A 23,929-nucleotide genomic window follows, 5' to 3' on the forward strand; every position below is an offset into this window, starting at 1 on the left:
TCTCTGAAACCCCAGGAGGTGTCCTGTGGCACCCCAGGGCATTCCAGGGAGCTTGCGTGGTAGGGTCTGCTTGCCTGCATGAAGTTCTTGGTGTGGATGGGATTCTGTTTCCCTTCTCTCTTCGTGTTTGTCAACAGTGGAATGAATATCTGTGGGATTGATGATTGGCATCTCTAATGGAAACCTACCATTTCCAAGAAGAGAAAAGGCAATAAAAACTCACTTCTTAGAAGCTGTACTCAGAATTCCATGGGAGAAAGCAGGGTCCAGGGTGAAGGCTAAGAAGATTTTTCTTATCTAGAGATCCCAGTTTATATTCCTTCAAACAGTGGTTCAGCTGATTGAAAAAAAAAATGAGGTAACAGTCACTGAAATAACAAAGAAACTTACTTTCTTATGTAGAAGTCTGAGTTGGTGAGTGGTCCAGAAGCATACCTGTCCAGAACCCGGGTCCCTTCTGTCATCTTGTTTCAGATCCTATGAGGGTTGCCTTTATCCATAGGGTTTGGAGGTGGCTCACCTCTAACATGTTCATGTTCCAGGTCCCAGAAAGGGGAAAAGAACAAATGGAGAGAAAATAAGTTACTTTTAAGGACATCATCATTTCTCTTGGATACCTTTCACCTAGATTTAGCCATATGGCCTCACCTACTTGCAAAGAAGACACAGAAATGCGGCTAGTTTCTAATTGTATGGCCATGTGCCTAGCTCAAACTGAGGAGGAGATGCTGCTGAAAACAGGAAGGCACAGAATATGATTGGAGGACAGTCTGCCACATAACCTTCAATGTACAAGCCTCACAGTGTACAGTTCTAAACTGAGAGATTGCCTGATGAACAACAGCAGCAGGTAAAAGAAACGCCTCACTGTTACTCCCTTATTTTCCTCCTTGGAAACCAGGCCAGTTAGAGCCCAGCCTGGAGCAGTGAGTAACAAGGTTAGGAGAACCTAGACAGACTCTAGAAGCAGGTCTTAAGAGGTGAGGCAAGTTGGATGCCTTTGCTGAACTCTTGAGAGGTTTTTGAAGCTGGATCCTGTCTTTGCATTATGCAGGGCTCATTTGGTGACAAAATATAAAGAGCAACTTGAGCTAGCAAAACCATGTTCATTATTATAAGAATACAGGGGTGACTCATTGAACCCAGGGACATGGATGGATTGGGGGAGAGGACCATATTTCTATTGGCCTTCCTCCTGATTCATCTCTATTTTCTGACATTTTTATCTGTGAAATCTTCTCAACCACCTTCAGCTCCAGATATTACATTCTCATTGTGCAGGGCCTAGGCTAAACCAAACTCTTAACTGTAACCCACATCCCTGGGAGAGAGAATCTGGCAAACTTAGCACAGGCTAGCATCTGTTCACGTGTGAAAACAGAACTGACTGTTTCATGGAACAAATAGGACTGTCTGCCTGGGGCCTATCCCTATAGAGGAGGGGAAGGGGATGGAGACAATTCCCAGAGAAGGGAAAACTGTTATAAGCTGGCACACTTAGCATGGTAGTTGTTTAAGTAGAGGCATCCAGCTCTGATCAAGATGTATTTTCATAAAAAATTTTATTTTATAATAATTATGGACTCATAGAAGATTAAAAAATAGTACAAAGAAATCTTGTGTATTTTTAATGTAGCTTCTCTCAGTGGTTACATTTTACCTACCTTATAGTAAAATATAAAAAACAGGAAATTGACGTTGGGACAGTACATATGTATAGTTCTATGCTATTTTATCACATTTGTATGTCTTGTAACCACCACTGTAATCAAGATACAGGAGTCACCCCTACCTCATCCTCTTTTCTACTCTTTACCTGTGGTAACCACTGATTGGTTTCCTGTCTCTATAATTTTGTCATTTTCAGAATGTTATACATATAGAATCACACAGCATGTGTCCTTTTGAGCTTTGCTTGTTTTCTCTCAGCATAATGCCCTTGACATCTAAGTTGTGTAAATCAATACTGCTAAGAAGTATTCTACGCTATGTATGTACCAGTCTGTTTAGCCGGTCACCTATTCAGAGACCTTTTGTTTGTGTCTAGTTGTTGAGTATTACAGATAAAGCTGTTGTGAGCATCTGTATACAGGTTCTTGTGTATACATATGTTTTCATTTCTCTGTAATAAATGTCTAGGAGTGTGATTGTTGGGTTGAGTGCTAAATGTATATTTAGTTTTTAAAGAAACTGCCAAGTTGTTTCCCAAAATGACTGTACCATTTTATCTTCCCACCACCAATGTACAAGATTCAGTGTCTCCACATCCTCACTAGCTTTTGATACTGTCACTTAAATTTAAAATTTAGCTGTTCTAATAGGTGTGTAGCGCTATCCCACGGTGGTGTTAATTTGCATTTCCCTAATAGCTAGAGCATCTTTTCATGTATTTGCCATCACGTGTCCTCTTTGGTTACTTGTCTTTTCATCACGTTTGCCCATTTTCTAATTGAATTGTTTTTTAACATTGAGTTTTGAGAGTTCTTCGTATATTCTAAATATAGATCAGTTGTTACATCTGTGGTTTGCAAATGTTTTCTCTCAGTCTGTGGGTTATCTTTTCATTCTCTTAAAAGAGTCTTTTGCAGAGCAAAAGTTTAAAATTTTTTATGAAGTCCCAACTTACTGATTTCTTTTCCTTTTATGGATTGTGCTTTTCTTGTCACCTCTAAAATCTCTTCACCAAGCTCTAGGTCCTGATGATTTTCTCTTGCATTTTCTTCTAAAAATTTTATAATTTTACACTTTACATTTAGGTTGGTGATCCATTTTGTGTTAATTTTTATATAAAGTTTGAGATTTGGGTCAAGATTCATTTTTTGGCCTATGGATATTGAATTGCTTCAGCACTTTAATTGAAAAGGCTGTTCTTTTTCCATTGACTTGCTTTTGCTCATCTATCAAAAATAAATAATCTGTACTAGTGTGAATCTCTTTCTGGGTTCTTTATTCTATTCCAATGATCTATGTGTCTTTCACTCTGCCAATACCACACAGTCTTGATTGCTATCTTTATTACTTTACCACTTGATACTATAGCTATATAATAAGTCTTCTGTTTTTCCCACTTTGTGTTTTTCAAAATTGTTTAGCTATTCCAATTCCTTTGACTTTCCATTTAATTTTAGAATACTTTTGTCTTGAGCTGAAAAGATCTTGCTGGGATTTCCATGCTGCTGCTGCTAAGTCACTTCAGTCGTGTCCGACTCTATGCGACCCCATAGACGGCAGCCCACCAGGCTCCCCTGTCCCTGGGATTCTCCAGGCAAGAGTACTGGAGTGGGGTGCCATTACCTTCTCCGGGATTTCCATGAGAATTATGTTAAACCTTTATGTCAATCTGGGAAGAGTTGACATCTTTACTGTGTTGAGTTTTTCAATCCATGAACATATATTTCTCCATTTACTTAGATCCTATTTATTTCTTTCATTTGTGTTGTATATTTTCAGCATGTAAGTTCTATATATGTTGTGGTATATCTAAGAATTTCAATGAGTCTTTATAAATAAAATTATAAAAATCTACATTAGTTTACCTGATCATGTGATTCTCTTTTTCACCTGTTAAAGTAATGAATTATATTGATTGTTTTTGAATATTGAATCAGTCTTACATCCCTGGAATAACTCCTCTTGGTCATGATTTATAATTCTTTTTTATATTGCTGAATTCTATTTGCTAATATTTTATTAAAGATTTTACATCTGTATTCAGGAGGAATATTTTATCTAAATTTCTGTCTTGCTGGGCTGCCCCTTTCCCAGTCCTTTGGCTAGAGAGAGCAGAATTTTGGGGAGGCTTTTTATTGTCTGCTCTCATTGGCATTTATGAGATCCATATGAAGTGAAAAAGAAAACCCAGGTAGTTTGTTGCTATTCTTTCCTTGGGTACCAAGTTCCCTAGCTGGTTTGCCTTCTTCACTCTACTTTGCAGAGTCATCTTATATTATTCTGTATATTATGTCCAGTGTTTTACTGTATTTAGTGGGAGGAATAGAGAGAAATGTATCTACTCTGTCTTGTCCTGAAACCAGAAATCCAGTCTGTATCTTGTAAAAAGTATGTTTTGGAGCTTCTTCCCTGCCTATTTATGGGTAAAAAACTAATGTTTAAACTTGGAGAGGGAGTATGCCTTATGCAGGTGAATAGAGTGGCTAGTATAGTATACATTCTCAGTGCACCACCACCAGATCTCTCCAGTGGTCACAATGCTTTCTAGTTTAGTCACACTGGCTCCCAGGGATCACAAACATGTTTGTTTCTCTGGGGGAACTTAGATGGTCCTTTTGCTCTGAGGATTCAGTATTTCTTGCTGTGGGATATAAGGCTGTAGGTTCTACAACCACATTGACGGTTTTGAGGGGGAAAGTAGTTGCTAAGAAAAATTAGGGCCAGTCAGGCAGTGTAAGCAAAGACTGTAATGGGCCAGGTGGGACGTGTGTGGTCACCTTAGTTACACCTGTTCTGTGAATTTACTGTTGACTTACTTTGGAAAGACTGGTATTAAAACAATTTTGTGTTTTTTTCTCAAGTGCCACAGATGTATGTTGGTGTATATGCACTTGCGCACACACACACTCACACACAAACACACTTAGGAATTCATGCCTAATAATAAAGAAATAAAAGATAGGTATGTAGGTTGACTGAGTTAATGTAGGATTTTTACTGAAGAGAATGTTTTTCTATTCTTTGCCTTCAGACTTGCCCACAGGGCCACCTGCAGGTCTTTGAAATGTCATTAATGATGCACAAAAAGGGTATTCCAGTTAATGTCGTTTGTCAGAAAGAAATGCTTATTAAATGCCTTTGGATAAATGGAACAAAACGTGTTTGAAAAGGCCCAATTCACAGCTTTTCTTCAAGTTGTAAAATGGAAACTGCTTCATGTGTAAATAATTCATCCCAAGAAACTTATTTCCTTTGGTATGTGCCTGCCTGCCTGTGAATATATGATTTTATTTTTGGAGCTCTGTGATGTTAGCCCCTTATTAGTTTAGCACTTCTCATGAATCAGAGAGTTCTGACCCACAGGGATCTGGACCTCTAAGTTCTGTGTCACTGAACTGTCTGTACTTTTTTGTAGGCAGTCTTCCAAACAGAAGAAGGCTATTCAAACTGCTATCCGCAAAAATAAAGAGGCAAATGCCGTGCTGGCCCGTCTGAACAGTGAGCTCCAGCAGCAGCTCAAGGTAAAGAGCTTCCTGAATTTGGATAACCAGGCTTTGTGTCTGGTTGTTGTGTTTTGTTTTGACAAATACTGGCTGAGCATCTGGTTCTATTCGTGTTGGTAAGACTTACTCTTTGTTCTCAGACTCCTTTTGGAAGGCAGAGAGTTGCTCTATTTGATTCATGGGTTGATTCTTGTTAGAGGAAGACTTGAAGCTTTAATATGCAAGCTACATATTGTGTGCTAGTTAAAAAGACAGAGAAGCTATTACAAAGCTCTCTGAAGCATTCTTTATTGTCCAAAGCTTCTGGGTAAACCCCTAATTTGTTGAGGTCCTCTATGAATGATGCTATACTCATTTCAATGGAAGAGGGTGGCCCTGATCCTCTCAAAGGCTATCCCCTGCTCTGGTATCTTGGAAATGGTTCCACATCACCTCAAGGACATTTCCTCTGTTCTTATCACCTGTTTCTATTCACCATTATTCTCCCCTGTATTATTAGTTTCCCAGGGCTGCCCTAACAAAGTGCTACAAACTTAGTGGCCTAAAAACAGCAACTTACTGTCTGCCAGCTATGGCAGCTAGACTTCTGAATCACAGTGTCTGCAGAGCTATGCTCTCTCTGAAGGCTCTAGGGGAGAATTCTTCCTGTCTTCTTCCCAGTTTCTGGTGGTGGCTGGCAGTCCTTGGCATTCCTTGGCTGGTAGATGCATCACTTCAATTTCTGCCTCCACTGTCTGTCATAAAGTTTTTTCTGGTCTCTGTGTATCTGTGTCCAAGTCCTCTTTTTATCCTTCCCTTTTCTTATAGGGATATACTGGTCATTGGGTTGGGGCCCACCTTAATCTAGCACAGTCTCATGTTTTAACTAGATTATATCTGCAAATACCTTATTCTATATAAGTTCACATTTACAGGTACTGGGAGTTGAGTTAAGCACATCGTTTCAGGGCAGCCCTGACATCCCTTGATTTTCCGCTGGATCACTGCCGCCCACGCAGAAACGCGCTCTAGTGTTGTCCAGTGCGTTGGCGCCCACATCCTCCTCCAGCTGCTGCCTGGTCTCTAGTCTCCTTCATAGCCAAGCTTCCTAAGAGTTGTTATTTACTGTCTCTGCTTCCTCACCAACAGTGTTCTCTCCCTTGACGTGGCCGTGGCTTTTACTCTCCTTTACTCACACCCCTCTTACAGCCACGTTCAGTGGGCCTGTTTTAATACTATTTGGATTTTCAGAACCTGTGCCATAGACCATTGGCAACTCCTTCCTTCGAAATGTCTTTTCTAACTGGTTTTCAGGATGTCATACTTTCCGTGTCCTTCTCCTTCACTGATGACTCTTTTTTATCAGTCTGTACTGTCTCTTCATTTTTATTTTTTCTTTCATTACTCCCTGCCTTCGCCATTTTTTTTTGGCTGTACCACACAGCTTGTGGGATCTCAGTTCTACAGCCAGGGATTGAACCCAGGTCATGGCAATGAAAGGCTGGAATCCTAACTGTAGGCCACCAGGGAACTCCCCTAATATTTTATTATGAACATTTTCAAGCATGCAAGAAAGTTACACAATGTTGGTTCTCCCATTCACATCTTACTACACTTGTTTTTAATCACATATCTGTCCTTTTTTATCCCTCTTATCTATCCTTCAGTCTGTCTTATTTTTAACATGTTTTCAAGACATCTGTGTGTGTCCCCTGAATATTTTAACGTGTATATCATTAACTAGAGTTAAATATTTTTACAAACTTTCCTTATGTTGTACATTTTACATACAATGAGTGCATACATCTTAAGTGTACACTTGCTGACTCTTTGTAAGTGTGTATACTAATGGTTTCTAACCCCATATCAAGATAGAGGACATTACCATCTCCCTGGAAAGCTCCCTCATACTCCTTCCCAGTTAATTTCTGCCATGCTTAACCCCTCTTCTAAACTTCTTATGCCATATTGTTGCCTCTTCTATGACTTTATGTAAACAGTGTCCTCTGACATGTACTTTTGTGGAAAGCTTCTTTCACATAGCATTGTTTTTGAGATTCATTTTCATCGTTGTATGTCTTAGTAATCTGTTCTGTTTTATTGCTGAGTGATATTCTACTGAGTGAATATACTATAGTTTGGTTATTAATTCTATTATTGGACACCTGGAAATACTAGTTTTTGCTATTTTGAATAAAACTGCATTTTTTAATAACTCTTTATGTGGGAATATTTTCTCATTTCTCTTGGGTAAATTTCTAGGATTTAGGATTAGTAGGTAATATGGTGATTGTGTGTGATTGGTTTGAATAGAAACTACTAGAGCTTTTCCCAAAGTGGTTGTAGCATTTAGTATTCCCACCACTACTATGTGAGAGTTCTGGTTGTTCCTCATCTTCACCAACACTTGGTATTACTGTTTTAATTTTTATCTAGTCTTGTGGTGATATAGTTTTTATTTTACATCTCCTTAGCGCTTTTCTATGTGATTATTTACTTTTCATATATTTTATTTTGTGAAGTGTTTTTTCCAAATGTTTGGCTATTTAAAAATCATTTTCAGTCTTTTTTGTAGAGTTGTAGGTAGATGCTTTTTATATTTTCTGTTGGCAGTCCTTTGTTGAGATATATATTTTATGAATGTTTTCTTCCAGTCTTTATTTTGCCTGTTAATTTTCTTAACTATCTTTTCATGAATAGAAGTTTTTAATTTTGATTAAGTCTGATTTATAATTTTTTCTCTTATGGTTATTAACTTTCTTCCTATTATATAAGGAAACTTTGCCTACATCTAAATTATGAATATATTCTCCTATGTGTTCTTCTAAATGCTTTATTGTCATAACTTTTACATTTAGATCTGTGATACATTTGTGTTTTTAAACTACTTTATTATTTATTACATACTAAACTATTATTTATTTATTATAAAGCTGTATGTATTTAATGTATGTGACATGATGAGTTTGGAGGTAATTATACATCCATGAATCTGTCACAATTATGCCATAAATTGCCCATCCCCTGTAAAAATTTCCTCTTGCCCTCATTATTATTGAAGTATAGTTGCTGTACAATATTATATAAGTTATAGGTGTACAGTATAGGGACTTATAACTTTTAATGGTTATGCTTCATTTATAGTCATTATAAAATACTAGCTATGACTTTCTGCATTGTATAATGTATCCTTATAGCCCTTTACCTTTTCCTCTTCCCACTGGTAACCATTAGTTTATTCTTTATTTATTTGGCTTCACTGGTTCTTAGTTGTGGCATGTGGGATCTTTAGTTGCAACATGTGAACTCTGTTTCAGCATGCAAACTCTTAGGATTTTTAGTTGTGGCATATGAATTCTTAGTTTCGGCATGGAAACTCTTAGTTGTGGCATGCAGGATCTTTAGTTGCAGCATGGGAGATCTAGTTCCCTGATCAGGGATTGAACCCAGGCCTCCTGCATTGGCATCATGGACTCTTAGCCACTGGACTACCAGGAAAATCCCTCCTTTTTATTATATTCACTAGTTTGTTGAATTTTTTTAAAATTCCGTATATAACTGATCTCATGGGCTTCCCAGGTGGTGCTAGTGGTAAAGAACCTGTCTGCCAGTGCAGGAGATGTAAGAGACATGGGTTCGATCCCTGGGTCGGGAAGAGCCCCTGGAGGAGGGCATGGCAACCCACTCCAGTATTCATGCCTAGAGAATCCCATGGACAGAGGAGCCTGGTGGGCTACAGTCCATGGGGTTGCAAAGAGTCAGACGCAACTGAAGCAACTTTAGCACGCACACATATACAGTATTTGTCTTTCTCTGTCTGACTTATTTCACTTAGCATAATGTCCCAAGTTCATCCATGTTGTTGCAGATGGCAGAATTTCATTCTTTTTTGTCACTCACATAATTATAGTTTCTTTTATATGGTGAAAACATTTAAGATTTACTTCTTAGCAGTTTTTAAGTATATAATACAGTATTGTTAGCTATAGTCACCTTGCTATACATTACATCCACAGAACTTATATATCTTATGACTGCAAGTTTGTACCCTTGCTCAACATCTCCCCATTTCCTGCACCCGCCTCCCAGCCCATGGCAACCACCATTCTACTCTGTCTCTATGAAGTTGGCCTTTTTAGATTGCACATAAAAGTGATATCATATGGTATTTGCCTTTCTCTGTCTGACTTATTTCACTTAGCATAGGGCCCACAAGGTCCATCAGTGTCACAAATGGCAGAATTTCCTTCTTTCTTTGGCTGAATAATATTCTATTGCATGTATGTACCACATCTTCTTTATCCATTTGTCTGTAGAGCAAAACTTGTTTCCGTATCTCAGCTATTGTACATAATACAGTGAACATGGGAATGCACATATCCCTTTGAGATCCTGATTTCTTTTCCTTTGGATATACCCAAAAGTGGGATTACTAGATCTTATGATGGTTCTTTTTTTAATTTTGAGAAACCTCCATACCATTTTGTGTAGTTGCTGGATCAGTCTGCATTCTGACCAACATTGCACAAGCGTTCCCCATTCTCCACATCCTTGCCAACACTTATCCCTTATCTTTTTGATAATAGCCATTTTAACAGGTGTGAGGTGATATCTCATTTTGGTATTGATTTGCATTTCCCTGATGATTAGTGATGCTGAACATGTTTTGTGTACCTGTTGGCCATTTGTTTTAGAATGCTGTGTTTCCATTTTTATTTGTTTCAGGATAGTTTTTTGATTTCCCTTTTGATGTCTTCTTTGACTCATTGGTTGTTTTGAAGTGTTTTGTTTAATCTCTATGTATTTCTGAATTTTCTACTTTTCCTCTTGTTACTGATTCCTAGTTTAATAACCTTGTAGTTGGAAACTGTATTTGGTATGACTTTGATGTTCTTAAATCTGCTAAGACTTATCTTGTAACCTATCATATGATATATCCTCAAGAGTATTTCATGTGTGCTTGAGAATATGCATTCTGATTCTGGTGGATGAAATGTTCCGTATGTCTGTTAGGTTCATTTGGTATCGTTTAAGACCAACATTTCCTTGTCACAGTTTTGTCTGGATGATATAACCACTGTTGTAAGTGAGCTATTGATGTCCCTCATTATTACTATGCTGTTGTCTATTTCATTTTTCAGATTTTTTAATATTTACTTGATATATTTAGGTTCTCTGATGTTGCCTGCATATATATTTATGACATATTTTCTTTATGAGTTAATCCCTTTAACATTATATAATGACATTCCTTGTCTCTTGATATGGTTTTGGACTACAGCCTGTTTTATCTGGTAAAAGAATAACTACCCCTCTTGTCTTTTGATATCTACTTGCATGGAATATCTTTTTCATCCCTTCATTTTTTCCTATGTGTGACCATAAACTAAAGTGAGTCTCTTATAGGCAGCATGTAGTTTGGTCCCTTCTTTTTTTTTAATCCATTGATCTGCTCTATGTCTTTGGATTGGAGAACTTAATTCATTTACATTTGAAGTAAATATTAATAGGTAAGGATTTACTAATACCCTGTTAACTATTTTCTGACTGTTTTATAGTTTTCTTGTTCATTTCTCTCTCTTCTACTGCCTGCCTTTGTGAATTGATTTTCTGCAATAGTATGCTTTGATTGTCTTCTCTTTATCTTTTGTGAATCTATTGTAGGTTTTTGTGTTTGCTTTGTTGTTATCATGAAGTTTACATAAAACATCTTGTAGATATAACAGTCTATTATATGCTGATAACTTTGATTGCATATAACAACTCTTGGAGAAGACAATGGCAACCCACTCCAATGTTCTTGCCTGGAGAATCCAGGGGACGGGGGAGCCTGGTGGGCTGCCGTCTATGGGGTCGTACAGAGTCGGACACAACTGAAGCGACACAGCAGCAGCAGCAGCAGCAGCAGCAGCAACTCTACCCTTTTACTCCCCCTTTTGTTTTTGAACAAAAGCAAAAAAAGCAAAAACAAAAAAAGGGCTTCCCTTTTGGCTCAGCTGGTAAAGAATCCGAGAGACCTGGGTTCGGTCCCTAGGTTGGGAAGATCCCCTGGAGAAGGGAAAGGCTACCCACTCCAGTATGCTGGCCTGGAGAATTCCATGGACTATACAGTCCACAAAGAGTCGGACACGACTGAGTGACTTTCACTTTGTTTTTGAATTCATAATTTACTTTTCATATTTTATATTCATAACAAGTTATTTTAGCTATGGTTATTTTTAATACTCTTTTCCTTTAGCATTTATACTAAATTTAAGTGGTTAACAGACTGCCATGTTACAGTATTAGAGTATTCTGAATTTGACTATATACTTAACGTTTACCCCAGTATATTGTATGTTTTCATATTACCAATTAGAATCTTTTAATTTCAACTTGAAGAACTTCTTTCTACATTTCTTGTGAGGCAGATCTGGTGGTGATCAACTCCCTTGGCTTTTGTTTGTGTGGGGAAATCTTTTATCCCTCCTTCATTTCTGAAGGATAACTTTGTTGAATAGAGTATTCTTGTTTGGCAAATTTTTTTTTCTATGAGCACTTTGTATTATCATCTCACTCTCTCAAAGGGTGCTAAGAAATCCACTGATAGCCTTATAAGAAGTCCCTTTTAAGTTATAAGCTTCTTTTCTCTTGCTTCTTTTAAGATTTTTCTCTTTGAGTTTTGACAAGTGTATTATAATGAGTCTTAAAGAGGAAATCTTCAGTGGAGTTTGTTTGATGACCTTTGAGCTTCATGAACTTGGATATCCATAACTCTCTTCATATTCAGAAAGTTCTCAGCCATTATTTCTTAAAATAAGCTCTCTGTCTCTTAACTTCAGGAACTCTAATAATTCACAAATTATTTCATTTGATGACATCGCATAGATCATGTACCTTTCTTCATTCTTTTAAATTTCTGTTTTCTTTGTTCTCCTCTGGCTGGATAGTTTCAAAACCCTTGAAACCGTCTATCTTAGATTCTTTATTCTGCTTCATCCATTCTGATGTTGATGTTCTCTCTTTTATTTTTAATTCATTCATTTTATTATTCAGCTCCAGAATTTCTTGTGGCTCTATTTTATGATTTCTATCACTTTCTTAAACTTCTTGTTTTATTCATGTAGTATAGTTTTCCTGATTTAATTGACTTGTCTTTCTGTGTTTTTTTGCAGCACATTGAGTTTCCTTAAAATAGCCGTTTAAATTCTTTATTGAGTAAATCCTATATCTCCATGTCTTTGGGATGGGTTACTGGAAGATTATTGTAATTCTTTGGTGGCATCATGTTTCCTTGAAGTTTTGTGTTGTTATCTTCACATTTGAAGTAGCAGTTACCTCCTCCCAAACTACTTTCAATCAGCCCGGTTAGAGACTCTGACAATTTCTCAGATCTTCTATGGATGCACTTCCTCAGCACTTATTGTTCCTTCTTATGACACAATTCTTAATCTTGTATGCCTTGTTCTCATCCTGCAAAACACAAGGCCAAGTGCTGACAACCTCCCTTTTATTTTCCCAAAGATGGCACTGCAGCTCAAATTTGTGGTCTCTCATGGCCTACAGATTTGGACCAGCAAGTCTTTCTGCATGTGTTCACTCACCATCAGGAATGTGACCAAGGAACTGGCCACAGGTTGATGGTGTGTGTAAGGCCCATGGAGTGCTGAAATGCCTCATGGGTAGTTGGACGATGCCCAACTTATAGGCAGGCTTATGGGTGGGCTTCTTGATGGTCCCCCATGAGACATTTAGTAGGATCCATGTTCCTTTAATCCCTTTTGAGAGTCCTATCTGCCACTCAACCCAGCCTCTTCCCCCTCCCCACCTCCAGTCATGCAGTTCACAGTTTAGTACTGGGGAACCTGGTTGCTCAGGTATGCACTTTCCTGGGAGAGATCATGGGCCAGGATCTTTTCTAGTCATAAATTGTGCTGCCTTGGGGTAAGGTGATGTGAATAGTCAAACAGTTCTTCTTACCCTTTCAGTGCATCCAGACTTATGTTATTTTCCTCTAGCATTCTGCTTGAAACTTGGACTTCCACAAAAATTCTTTCACCTCTGGGTGATTGTCTAAAACAGTGTTTCCCAGAGTTTCCTGGACTGTGGCTGAGAGGGCCTAGAGCTGTTTCTTGGACCCTGCTGGGTCCAGAGCTAGAACCGAGATCTGTGTGCCTATTACCAGATGCATGGCTAGATGAGACACCTCCTGGGTCCTTTCATATATGGTGCTGGATCCTGTAACTCCCACAAAGGCACTTTGTGAATGGATGCCAAATTGTCATTGACAGGGGAACATGGACAAGGGATGTCTTATTCAGCCATGCTACTGACATCACTCCTGGTAGTTTTAAGTTTTTAAATGAACTTCCATAGTGTTTTCCATAGTGACTGCGCCAGTATCTATGATCCATTTTGAATTAAGTTTTATGTATGCTATAAGATTAGGGTCAAGGTTCATTTTTTCCCATATCAGTATTTCATTAATCTAGTATCATTTGTAGAAAAGTTTCTTTTCCTTCTTGGATTACTCTGATGCTGTTCTCAAAAATCTAATAACCATGTAAGTGTGATTTATTTATGGGTTCTTACTCCATTCTGTTAACCTATTTGTTGATCTTTATACTGGTACCACATGGTCTTGATTTCTGTAACTCTTGAAATCAAGTAGTATAAATTTTTCACTATTTTCTCTCTAATTGTTGAGATTTTAGAAAATCTCTCAGTGTTTCTGAGTGTGTAAGTATTTGCAAATTGTTTCTTAAAATTTCATTTCCTAACTGAGTTTATGAAGGTCACAGAATATAAGGTCACACAGAAATCAATCATATTTCTATATACAAGTAATAAACAACTTGTCACAGAAATTCGAAAAACAATAGTATCCACAATAGCTTGTTCCCTCTCCTAAATTGAACTACTTGAGTATAAATTCATCTGTATACTGAAATGTGCAAAATGCTGCTAAAAGAAATCTAAGAAGACCTAAATAAAGGGAAAAACATACGTAGCTTGCGGATTGGAAGACTCAGCAGAGTAGTAATACTATTTTCCTCTAGGGTGATCTATAGAATCCTTGCAGCCAATCAAAACCCCAGTAGGATGTTTTCTAGACATAGACCAGCGAATCCTATAATTTATATGTAAAGGCCAAGGAACTGGAATAGCGGAAACAAATTTGAAAAAGAACAAAGATGGAGGAATCACTTTCAGTATCAAGCTTCAGTAATCAAGACGGTATGGGATTAATGATGAATCAGTGGAGCAGAATCAGAAGTCCTGAAGTAGACCATATGAATATAAGCATTTGATCTTTGACAAATATACAAAATCAGTTTATTGAGGAAAGGATAGTCTTTTCAACATATTGTTTTGTAACAGTTGGTCATCCATCTGTAAAAACATGAACCTTGACCAAAAATCTCACTTTTGATACAAAGATTAACTTGAAATGGGTCATAGAAACAAATGTAAAACATAAAGGTATAAAACCTGTAGGAAAAAACATAGGAAAAAGTTTTTGTGACCCAAGGTTAGAAACGATGCCAGAAGCACAAACACAGAAAAAGTCAATAAATTGAACTTTATCAAGATTTAAAACTTTTACTCTGTCAAAAATACTGTTAAGAGAATAAAGAGACAAGCTATAGACTGGAAGAAAATATTTGCAACCCATGTTTTTTGACAAAGGACTTGTGTCCAAATTATATAAAGAACTCTCAAAACTCAGTAATAAGAATTCTCAAAGCTCAACCAACCCAATTTAAAAATGGGCAAAGGATTTGAACAGATACCTCACCAAAGAGGATATAAGGATGGCAAATAAACATGTGCAAAGATATTCAGCATTGTTAGCCACTGCTGCTGCTAAGTCGCTTCAGTCGTGTCCGACTCTGTGCAACCCCATAGACGGCAGCCCACCAGGCTCCCCCGTCCCTGGGATTCTCCAGGCAAGAACATTGGAGTGGGTTGCCATTTCCTTCTCCAATGCAGGAAAGTGAAAAGTGAAAGTGAAGTCGCTTAGTCGTGTCTGACCCTTAGCATGGACTGCAGCCATTAGGCAAATGCAAATTGAAACCATGATCACAGACCACCACACACAGTGATAGAATTGCTAAAACAGAACATCATGATGGCATCAAGTGCTGTCACCTGGAACCCTCAGGAATTGGTGGTGAGAATGCCAAATGGTACCCCACTCTGAAAAATCATTTGTCAGTTTCTTATGAAGTTATATATACCCTTAATCCTGTGACCCAGCAGTACATAAACATTAACAGCAATTTTACATGATAGCTGAAACTTGGAAACAAAACCAATATCCTTCAAAGGATGAATGGATAAACTGAGTACAATGAAATAGTATTCAGTGAGCAGAAGGAGTGATAGACACAGTAATTTGAATGAAACTCAAAGGCATTATGTTGAATGAGACAAGCCAGTGTCAAAAGGTTAGGTACTACACGATTCCTTTTATTCTACATTCTTGAAAAGGCAAAAGTATAGTGCTGGAAAACAGACCACTGGTTGTCAAGGGTTACTATGCATGTGGTAAAGGTTTATATGTCAGTGAGTAGTACCAGGGAGTTTTTTGGTTACTGGAACTGTAATGTACTCTCTTTGTGGTGGCAGTTACACAAATCTATACATGTTAACATTTGTAGAACTATACACGAAAAGGAAAAAAGTCAGTTTTACCATATGATAAATACAATTCTGAAAAATGTCAAACGTCATTCTGTTTTATGAATCTTTGTATATGACCTTGTTTTTGTTTTGCATTTTGCTTTCACTTCCCCTCTACCCCCACCTCCTTTTTGGCATCAGTTCAGTTCAGTCGCTCAGTCGTGTCCGACTCTTTGCAACCCCATGAATTGCAGCACGCCAGGCCTCCCTGTCCATCACCAACTCCCGGAGTTCACTCAGACTCACGTCCATCGAGTCAGTGATGCCATCCAGCCATCTCATCCTCTGTCGTCCCCTTCTCCTCCTGCCCCCAATCCCTCCCAGCATCAGAGTCTTTTCCAATCAGTCAACTCTTCACATGAGGTGGCCAAAGTACTGGAGTTTCAGCTTTAGCATCATTCCTTCCAAAGAAATCCCAGGGCTGATCTCCTTCAGAATGGACTGGTTGGATCTCCTTGCAGTCCAAGGGACTCTCAAGAGTCTTCTCCAACACCACAGTTCAAAAGCATCAATTCTTCGGCACTCAGCCTTCTTCACAGTCCAACTCTCACATCCATACATGACTACTGGAAAAACCATAGCCTTGACTAGACAGACCTTTGTTGGCAAAGTAATGTCTCTGCTTTTGAATATGCTATCTAGGTTGGTCATAACTTTCCTTCCAAGGAGTAAGCGTCTTTTAATTTCATGGCTGCAGTCACCATCTGCAGTGATTTTGGAGCCCAGAAAAATAAAGTCTGACACTGTTTCCACTGTTTCCCCATCTATTTTGCATGAAGTGATGTGACCAGATGTTTTCTGAATGTTGAGCTTTAAGCCAGCTTTTTCACTCTCCACTTTCACTTTCATCAAGAGGCTTTTTGGTTCCTCTTCACTTTCTGCCATAAGGGTGTTGTCATCTGCATATCTGAGGTTATTGATGTTTCTCCTGGCAATCTTGATTCCAGCTTGTGCTTCATCCAACCCAGCGTTTCTCATGATGTACTCTGCATATGAGTTAAATAAACAGGGTGACAGTATACAACTTTGACGTACTCCTTTTCCTATTTGGAACCAGTCTGTTGTTCCATGTCCAGTTCTAACTGTTGCTTCCTGACCTGCATACAGGTTTCTCAAGAGGCAGGTCAGGTGGTCTGGTATTCCCTTCTCTTTCAGAATTTTCCACAGTTTATTGTGATCCACACAAAGGCTTTGGCACAGTCAATAAAGCAGAAATAGATGTTTTTCTGGAACTTTCTTGCTTTTTCCATGATCCAGCAGATGTTGGCAATATGATCTCTGGTTCCTCTGGCATAGGTCACTATTATTCACTGGTCTCTATACTTCATAGGCCTTTTTAATTTGGAAACCCATATTCTTCAGTTCTGGGAGTTTTCTTGATTTTTATTGACCCCCCATTTTCCCTGTTCTCCCCTTCCTGATATTTTTCTGACACTGAACTTCTTAGTTTAGTTTTCTAATTTTTCTCTTCTAGTTTCTTTTTTTGGTCTATATGTGGAGACTTACTTATTTTTAAGCTCTAAATCTTGTATGTTTAATAACCAAGAGTCCATTTTTTTCGTTCTCTGCTTGTTTCTTTTTGATGGCATCCTATTCTTATTTTATGGTTGTAATATATTCTCCTACTTGTAGTTTTTCTTCTTCCTCAATACTTTTTTATTTTGTTGTATATACTTCTCATTACATACTTTCCTTCAATAGCTGATGGTCCTTCTCTGCTTATATTTAGGAGGAGGATGAGAATGCAGCCTGTTGTGGGACTTGTCATCTTTGAGCTTCATTCTCCCCCAATTTGACTGAGCTGTAGAGTTGGGGAACTCCCAAAGACAGTGTCGTTGGCTTTTTCTTCTTGGTCTGACTGGAGTCCTCAAGGAAGAGACTCTTCTGGTCTCTTGCATGTAAGGAAGACGTGGTCTAGTGGAGCAGAGGACTCTGGTTCTCAGCATTCAGGGTATTCATCTAACCCCCCTATTTCCAGTCTAGTTTTTTGTCGTTAACTGTATCTGTGTGTTGGTATTCCAGAGGTCATCTGTTTTGCCTTTCAAAGGAATAAATCTTCAGTGTTCTACCCTAGTGGCAAGAAGAATTTGGGAATCTGATTACTTCTGAATCAGACTTTCAAGGAACACTTCTTTAAGACAGTCCTCTTTCCTTCACTTTCACTTTCATAGATATCTGAGACTGCCAGTTTGAGTCTTTTAGGGATTCTTCTATGTAAAATCAGACTGGTTCTTGTTTTATCTCCATCCTTAGCTTGCAGTGCACTTTTATTTACTTGATCTGAAGAAGTGAAAAAGTTCAAGGTCTAGCTAACAGAAATCTGAAGAATCATCAAATGGTGCTCTAGTCATGGCCTCTCAGTCAGTTCCCAGACTGAGTTTACAGAAGCCTTGAATAAAGGGGCATCTTAGTTACCTGCAAGAAGGACCCCACTCTGCAGCCAAAAGTTTATAGTTAGTCTTTATCTCAGACTTTCCCAAAGAGCCTTGTGCCCATTTACCAGTGTGACTGTGCACTTGGGAAAAGGGACTCATCAGATTTGGGGAGGATTACTGAACACAGGCTCTAAACTGACATTCATTCCTGAAGACCCAAAATGTCCCTATGTTTCGCCAGTGAGAGTAGGAGCTTCTGGAGATCAATAGAGCTGATCACACGTGATCAATAGAGCTGAAGCTCAGGTACGTCTCACAGTGGGTCCAGTTTATCCCCAAATCCACCCTATGGTTATTCTGTCCAGTTCCCTCAGGTGTCATTGGAAGAGACGTATTCAGCAACTGGGAGAATCCCCACACTTGTTTTTCTTGGGTTAGCTAATTCATTCAGCATTCATTAGTTTGCCTTCCAGCTTACCAGTTTTATTGCTATCACCTCTTCCCTGTTGTCTTCCCTATCCTTATGTGTCTATGACCCCCACCCCACCCCTAATTTAAAAAATTGTTTTAGCGTTCCAGTAGGGAATGAGTTTGGTACATAGGTTCAGTTCCAGCTTTACTTGGAACCACCATCTTTATTATTTTGCTGGGTGATGCTACCTAATCCTATGACTTTGCAGGCCATCCAACCTCACAAATTTATGTCTAAAGCCCCTCTTCTCTTTCTTCTAAGCTCTAGACATGCATTTACAACTGCTTATTTTACTTTTCTCCTAATATACACATCTCAGATGCTTCATTCCCAACTGTCTCCTTGAAATGTCCATTTCTCATCCAATCTTCTTGTTCTCAATTAATCCCATACTACCAACCACCCTCTTGCTTGATTCCAAATCCTCTACCTTCTTTCCTACATCAGCTTTATCAACATGTCCTATTAGTTCTAGATGTAAAGTATGTCCAGAATCCACCTCCTCCTCTCTGTGGCTACTACCTTGATCTAAGCCGTTTTCATTTCTCACCTGGTTTCGTACAGTAACCTCCCAAATGCTCTCTGCTCTGACTCTTGTCCTGCTACTGTCCATTGTCTACACAAAAGACAGAGTGAGAGTTCTGAATTTGAAATTAGGCCACATGCCTTTCCTGATTCAAAGCTCTCATTGCTGTGCTCCTTCACTTTGAATGGCATCCACACTCCTTACTCTGTCTGCCGGGTCCCTGCCTAACTCTCTGACTTTAGTTCCTGCCAAGGTCTTCATCGTCCCCTCTGCTTTTGGTCACACAGGCCTTGTGGTTCATCAAACGCACCAAGCTTGTTCCCTCCTTTGCAGCCTTAGTTGTTGCCATTTTGTCTCATTGAATATCCTTCACCTGTATCTTCACATGGCTCACCCCTCACTTCATTCAAGTCTCTTTTCAGTAGAATCAGCTCTGAGAAGCCTTCCCTGACCACGCTCTATGCCTTTCTCCCAGATCCACCATTACTCTCTATTACAGCATCTAATTTCCTTCTGAAAGCCTTCTGAAAGTATCTCTGTTTTTTAACTTTCTTATCTTTCTCCAGCCATTTGAGTATAAGCCCTCTGAGGGCATTGGTTTGAACTGTTTTGTTCCTTGGTGGTATCATCACACCCAGAGCAGAACCAGGCCCTTCAGTTCAGTTCAGTCGCTCAGTCGTGTGTGACTCTTTGTGATCCCATGAACTGTAGCACACCAGACCTCCCTGTCCATCACCAACTCCTGGAGTCCACCCAAATCCATGTCCATTGAGTCGGTGATGCCATTCAACCATCTCATCCTCTGTCATCCCCTTTTACTCCTGCCCTCAATCTTTCCCAGCATCAAGGTCTTTTCAAATGAGTCAGCTCTTCACATCAGGTGGCCAAAGTATTGGAGTTTCAGCTTCAACATCAGTCCTTCCAATGAATACCCAGGACTGATCTCTTTTAGGATGGACTGGTTGGGTCTCCTTGCAGTCCAAGGGACTCTCAAGAGTCTTCTCCAACACCACAGTTCAAAAGCATCAATTCTTCGGTGCTCAGCTTTCTTTATAGTCCAACTCTCACATCCATACATGACCACTGAAAAAACCATAGCCTTGACTAGACGGACCTTTGTTGACAAAGTAATGTCTCTGCTTTTTAATATGCTGTCTAGGTTGGTCATAACCTTCCTTCCAAGGAGTAAGCGTCTTTTAATTTCATGGCTGCAATCACCATCTGCAGTGATTTTCGAGCCCAGAAAAATAAAGTCAGCCACCGTGTCCACTGTTTCCCCATCTATTTGCCATGAAGTGATGGGACCAGATGCCATGATCTTCGTTTTCTGAATGTTGAGTTTTAAGCCAACTTTCTCACTCTCCTCTTCACTTTCAAGAGGCCCTTTAGTTCTTCACTTTCTGCCATAAGGGTGATGTCATCTGCATATCTGAGGTTATTGATATTTCTCCCAGCAATCTTGATTCCAGCTTGTGCTTCCTCCAGGCCAGCGTTTCTCATGATGTGCTCTGCATATAAGTTAAATAAGCAGGGTGACAATATACAGCCTTGACGTACTCCTTTTCCTATTTGGAACCAGTCTGTTGTTCCATGTCCAGTTCTAACTGTTGCTTCCTGACCTGCATACAGGTTTCTCAAGAAGCAGGTCAGGTGGTCTGGTATGCCCATCTCTTGAAGAATTTTCCACAGTTCATTGTGATCCACACAGTCAAAGGCTTTGGCATAGTCAACAGAAATAAATGTTTTTCTGGAATTTTCTTGCTTTTTCGATGATCCAGCGGATGTTGGCAATTTGATCTCTGGTTCCTCTGCCTTTTCTAAAACCAGTTGAACATCTGGAAGTTCACGGTTCACGTATTGCTGAACCCTGGCTTGGAGAATTTTAAGTATCACCTTACTAGCATGTGAGAACCGGGCCCTTAGTAGATAGATATTCAGAGACTGTTGGATGGTAGGAAGGAGGGTAGGTAAATAAACTCTTGTTGAGTTCCATAATGATTTTTATCATGTTTGTTCTTCTGGGATGTCTCAGAATTGAGCCTTTATATCGACTTCTTTCCCACCTTGACTGATTCTACTTCAGAATGCCTTTATGTGTCCCCCTCTCTCCTTGTCATTAGGTCTGTTTTAGGGCTCAGAGTTTGAGTTCCCAAATAGCAGACTGCAGATCCTCTTTTCTACCTTTAGCTGAGAAGACACACCTTCAGCCACAGATGCAGGATCCTGGATGACACTTTAGTGTAAGGACACCCAGTGTCCTTTCTTATCCGTTGGTCCTGATCCAGCATGGTACTGGATTAGAAACAAGAGATTGAAACTAGAAATGTAGTCCTGATGACCCACCTCTCAGTATTAGGAGTCTGCTTTTGCTTTTCTGCTCCCTTTCAATCAGTCTTTTTATTTTTAACATCATTCTGTGCCAGCCACTGATCCTGTTAAAAACTGAGTGTGAGATATAGGTGTGGGGAGGAGGGAGGGTTGATCAATTAGTTTCATTTCATCATCAAGAAAGGAATTGAGAGACTATTGTGAAGCCTCCTATGTCCTGTCACCAGCTTCGAATACAGTGCCTCCCAGTCTACTCCTCCTTGAGTTATATGGCACCTGAATGCTTGTGGGTCCAGTCATAAGTTTCTTTTTAATATCAGATGAAGTGGGGATGAACCCAAAAAATGACCCCTCTCTTCTCTTTCTTTTGTACAACTCAGGAGGTTCATCAAGAACGGATTGCATTGGAAAACCAATTGGAGCAACTTCGTCCAGTCACTGTATTGTGACCCTCCCCCACAAGATTCAAGTAACAGAGGGTGACCTTTTCTGCCAAGATCTTTCCTGAATGTTTCAACGCAACTACTTGTCATAGATGTCTGAGACTGTGTCAAAAGCTCTGAGCAGTGGAATGTAATCACTGTCACCTTTTCTCTTGTGCTTCACGCGTACGTTTTTACTGTGGTGGAAAAAATACAACTGATTGTCACACTTAAAATTGTAATTATCAGTGGAATTTATCTCCCATTCTTAAGTATTTCCTCAAGGTGTTAGAAGTTGCTCCTTATTGAAAACCAATCTTCTAGCAAATAAAAACAATTTAGAGCATTATTTATTTAAAGAGTTTATGATTTGTACAAGACCTTGTAACCCAGTACCTTCAGTATGCTTGTTTTATTTTCATATGTATATCATATATAGTAAGTTGGTTTCCTGAATAATTGTGATTCCAACTAGATAGTCTTTGGCATGATGATGATAAAAACAAAAACTAGAAGTAAACAAAATCATTAGCTTTAGACTGGCACTGTACCCTCCACCACTATATATATGCCAAAAACTGCTTCTCTAGTGCCATCTTGATATTATATCTAGCTATGAATAATACATGACTGTTGTTTTCTATGGAATAGCAAAGACTTATTCAGTCTTACACCTCTGTGAAGTAGTAGTTTTGTCCATGATCCGTTTAACTTGGCCCAGCTAGGCTGTCAACACAGATAACTCAGCCCTTTCATGCAGGTCTTTGGACAAGAGCAATCTGCCCTAACTGCCTTGCCCAATCAAATTAAATAACTAGTTGCCAGATCTCTACTTCTATCCTGCATGGGTTAATATATCTGTAAATGCATGAATTTGGAAACCACTCATCAAATGTGAAAAGCTGATGAGACTGTTTGGACTGATGAATATTTGTTGTTTGAACCCAGGTATTCAAACTAAGGAAGAAGGGGCAATGATTATTACCAGTAATCCAACAGTCTTCGGTAGTTATTTTTGTCTTTGTTATTTTAACCCAGATCACAAGTGTATTGAGTATGAAGAAATAATGAAAGAAAGCTGATCCTTACACTTGATATATGATTATTTTGTTCTCTGTGAAGTGACCCTTGAGGAGGGATTGGTTTATGTGCAGTTCAGAGGCGCCCAACCGACTCTAGTGTAAATGATGTAAAACATAAAACAGTAAGCTCAAATCACAGAAGCCAGTATTCTATAGAAATTTACATAGCCCCTGCTTATCCTGCAAGCTCAAGTTGACAGTGGAAATTGACTGACCCTCCCAGGTATCTGGGCTCTCTATCTTTAACAGCACTTCAAGATACTGATGGCAAATTTGCCATCTCTTGTGCATTTTGCTAGTTTACCAGTTCTTAAGATGTTGTGTGAAGTGTGCTAGGGTACTTTCTGAAGTGGTTTAGCAGAGGTCTGCAGTTTGCAGGACTAAGCCTTTAATTTCAATAGAGTTGACTGCTCTGAGAAGAAGTAGGCATTTATTTAATGCTTCCTTACTCCATTGGCAAGCTTTATCAATAGTTGAATGGCAGAAGAGAAATGCTCAAACATGATTTTTTCCAAAGAAAAACAAAATTGTTGATTCTGTTCTGTATATATTAAAGGATTCAGAATTGCTTGGATTTTGAAAATCCTAAGACTTGAACTCTTTCTCTAGTCCCCTTTCCTTCCCTTTTGGCTGCCTTCTTTGTCCCTGTGGGAGGGTTTCAGGGTCAGTTTAAACCTTTTCTAAAATATGAATAGGTGAGTGAACATTTTTTAGGTAACCTCTTTTTCACATGTTCTGAGAACTGGGGGCTGCAACACATTTTATCAACAGTGTCCACATCGCAGACGTTTCACATCATATTTGCCTTTTGTTCCACTCAATCCAGGAAAGTCTAGCATATGCACTTTATCTCATAATCTTCCAGGACATACGCGCACACTCCAGATAGCACTTCATATCCATTAA

The 23,929-nt window shown here is 39.0% G+C and overlaps 1 protein-coding gene across 2 annotated transcripts in view; it reads left to right on the top strand.

Moving 5' to 3' along the window:
- REPS2 (RALBP1 associated Eps domain containing 2) overlaps nt 1–23,708 on the top strand; it is a 238,115-nt gene extending 214,407 nt beyond the window's left edge. For both annotated transcript variants that reach the window (XM_055563083.1, XM_055563084.1), the window contains exons 17-18: nt 5,087–5,192; nt 21,900–23,708. In XM_055563083.1, the coding sequence (XP_055419058.1) occupies nt 5,087–5,192; nt 21,900–21,968 (175 nt within the window). In that variant the 3' untranslated portion in view covers nt 21,969–23,708. The remainder of the gene's footprint in view (nt 1–5,086; nt 5,193–21,899) is intronic.
- Nucleotides 23,709–23,929: the final 221 nt, after the last annotated feature.

This window comes from Bubalus kerabau, chromosome X, assembly GCF_029407905.1.
Source record: "Bubalus kerabau isolate K-KA32 ecotype Philippines breed swamp buffalo chromosome X, PCC_UOA_SB_1v2, whole genome shotgun sequence".
Classification (NCBI taxonomy): Eukaryota; Metazoa; Chordata; class Mammalia; order Artiodactyla; family Bovidae; genus Bubalus; species Bubalus kerabau.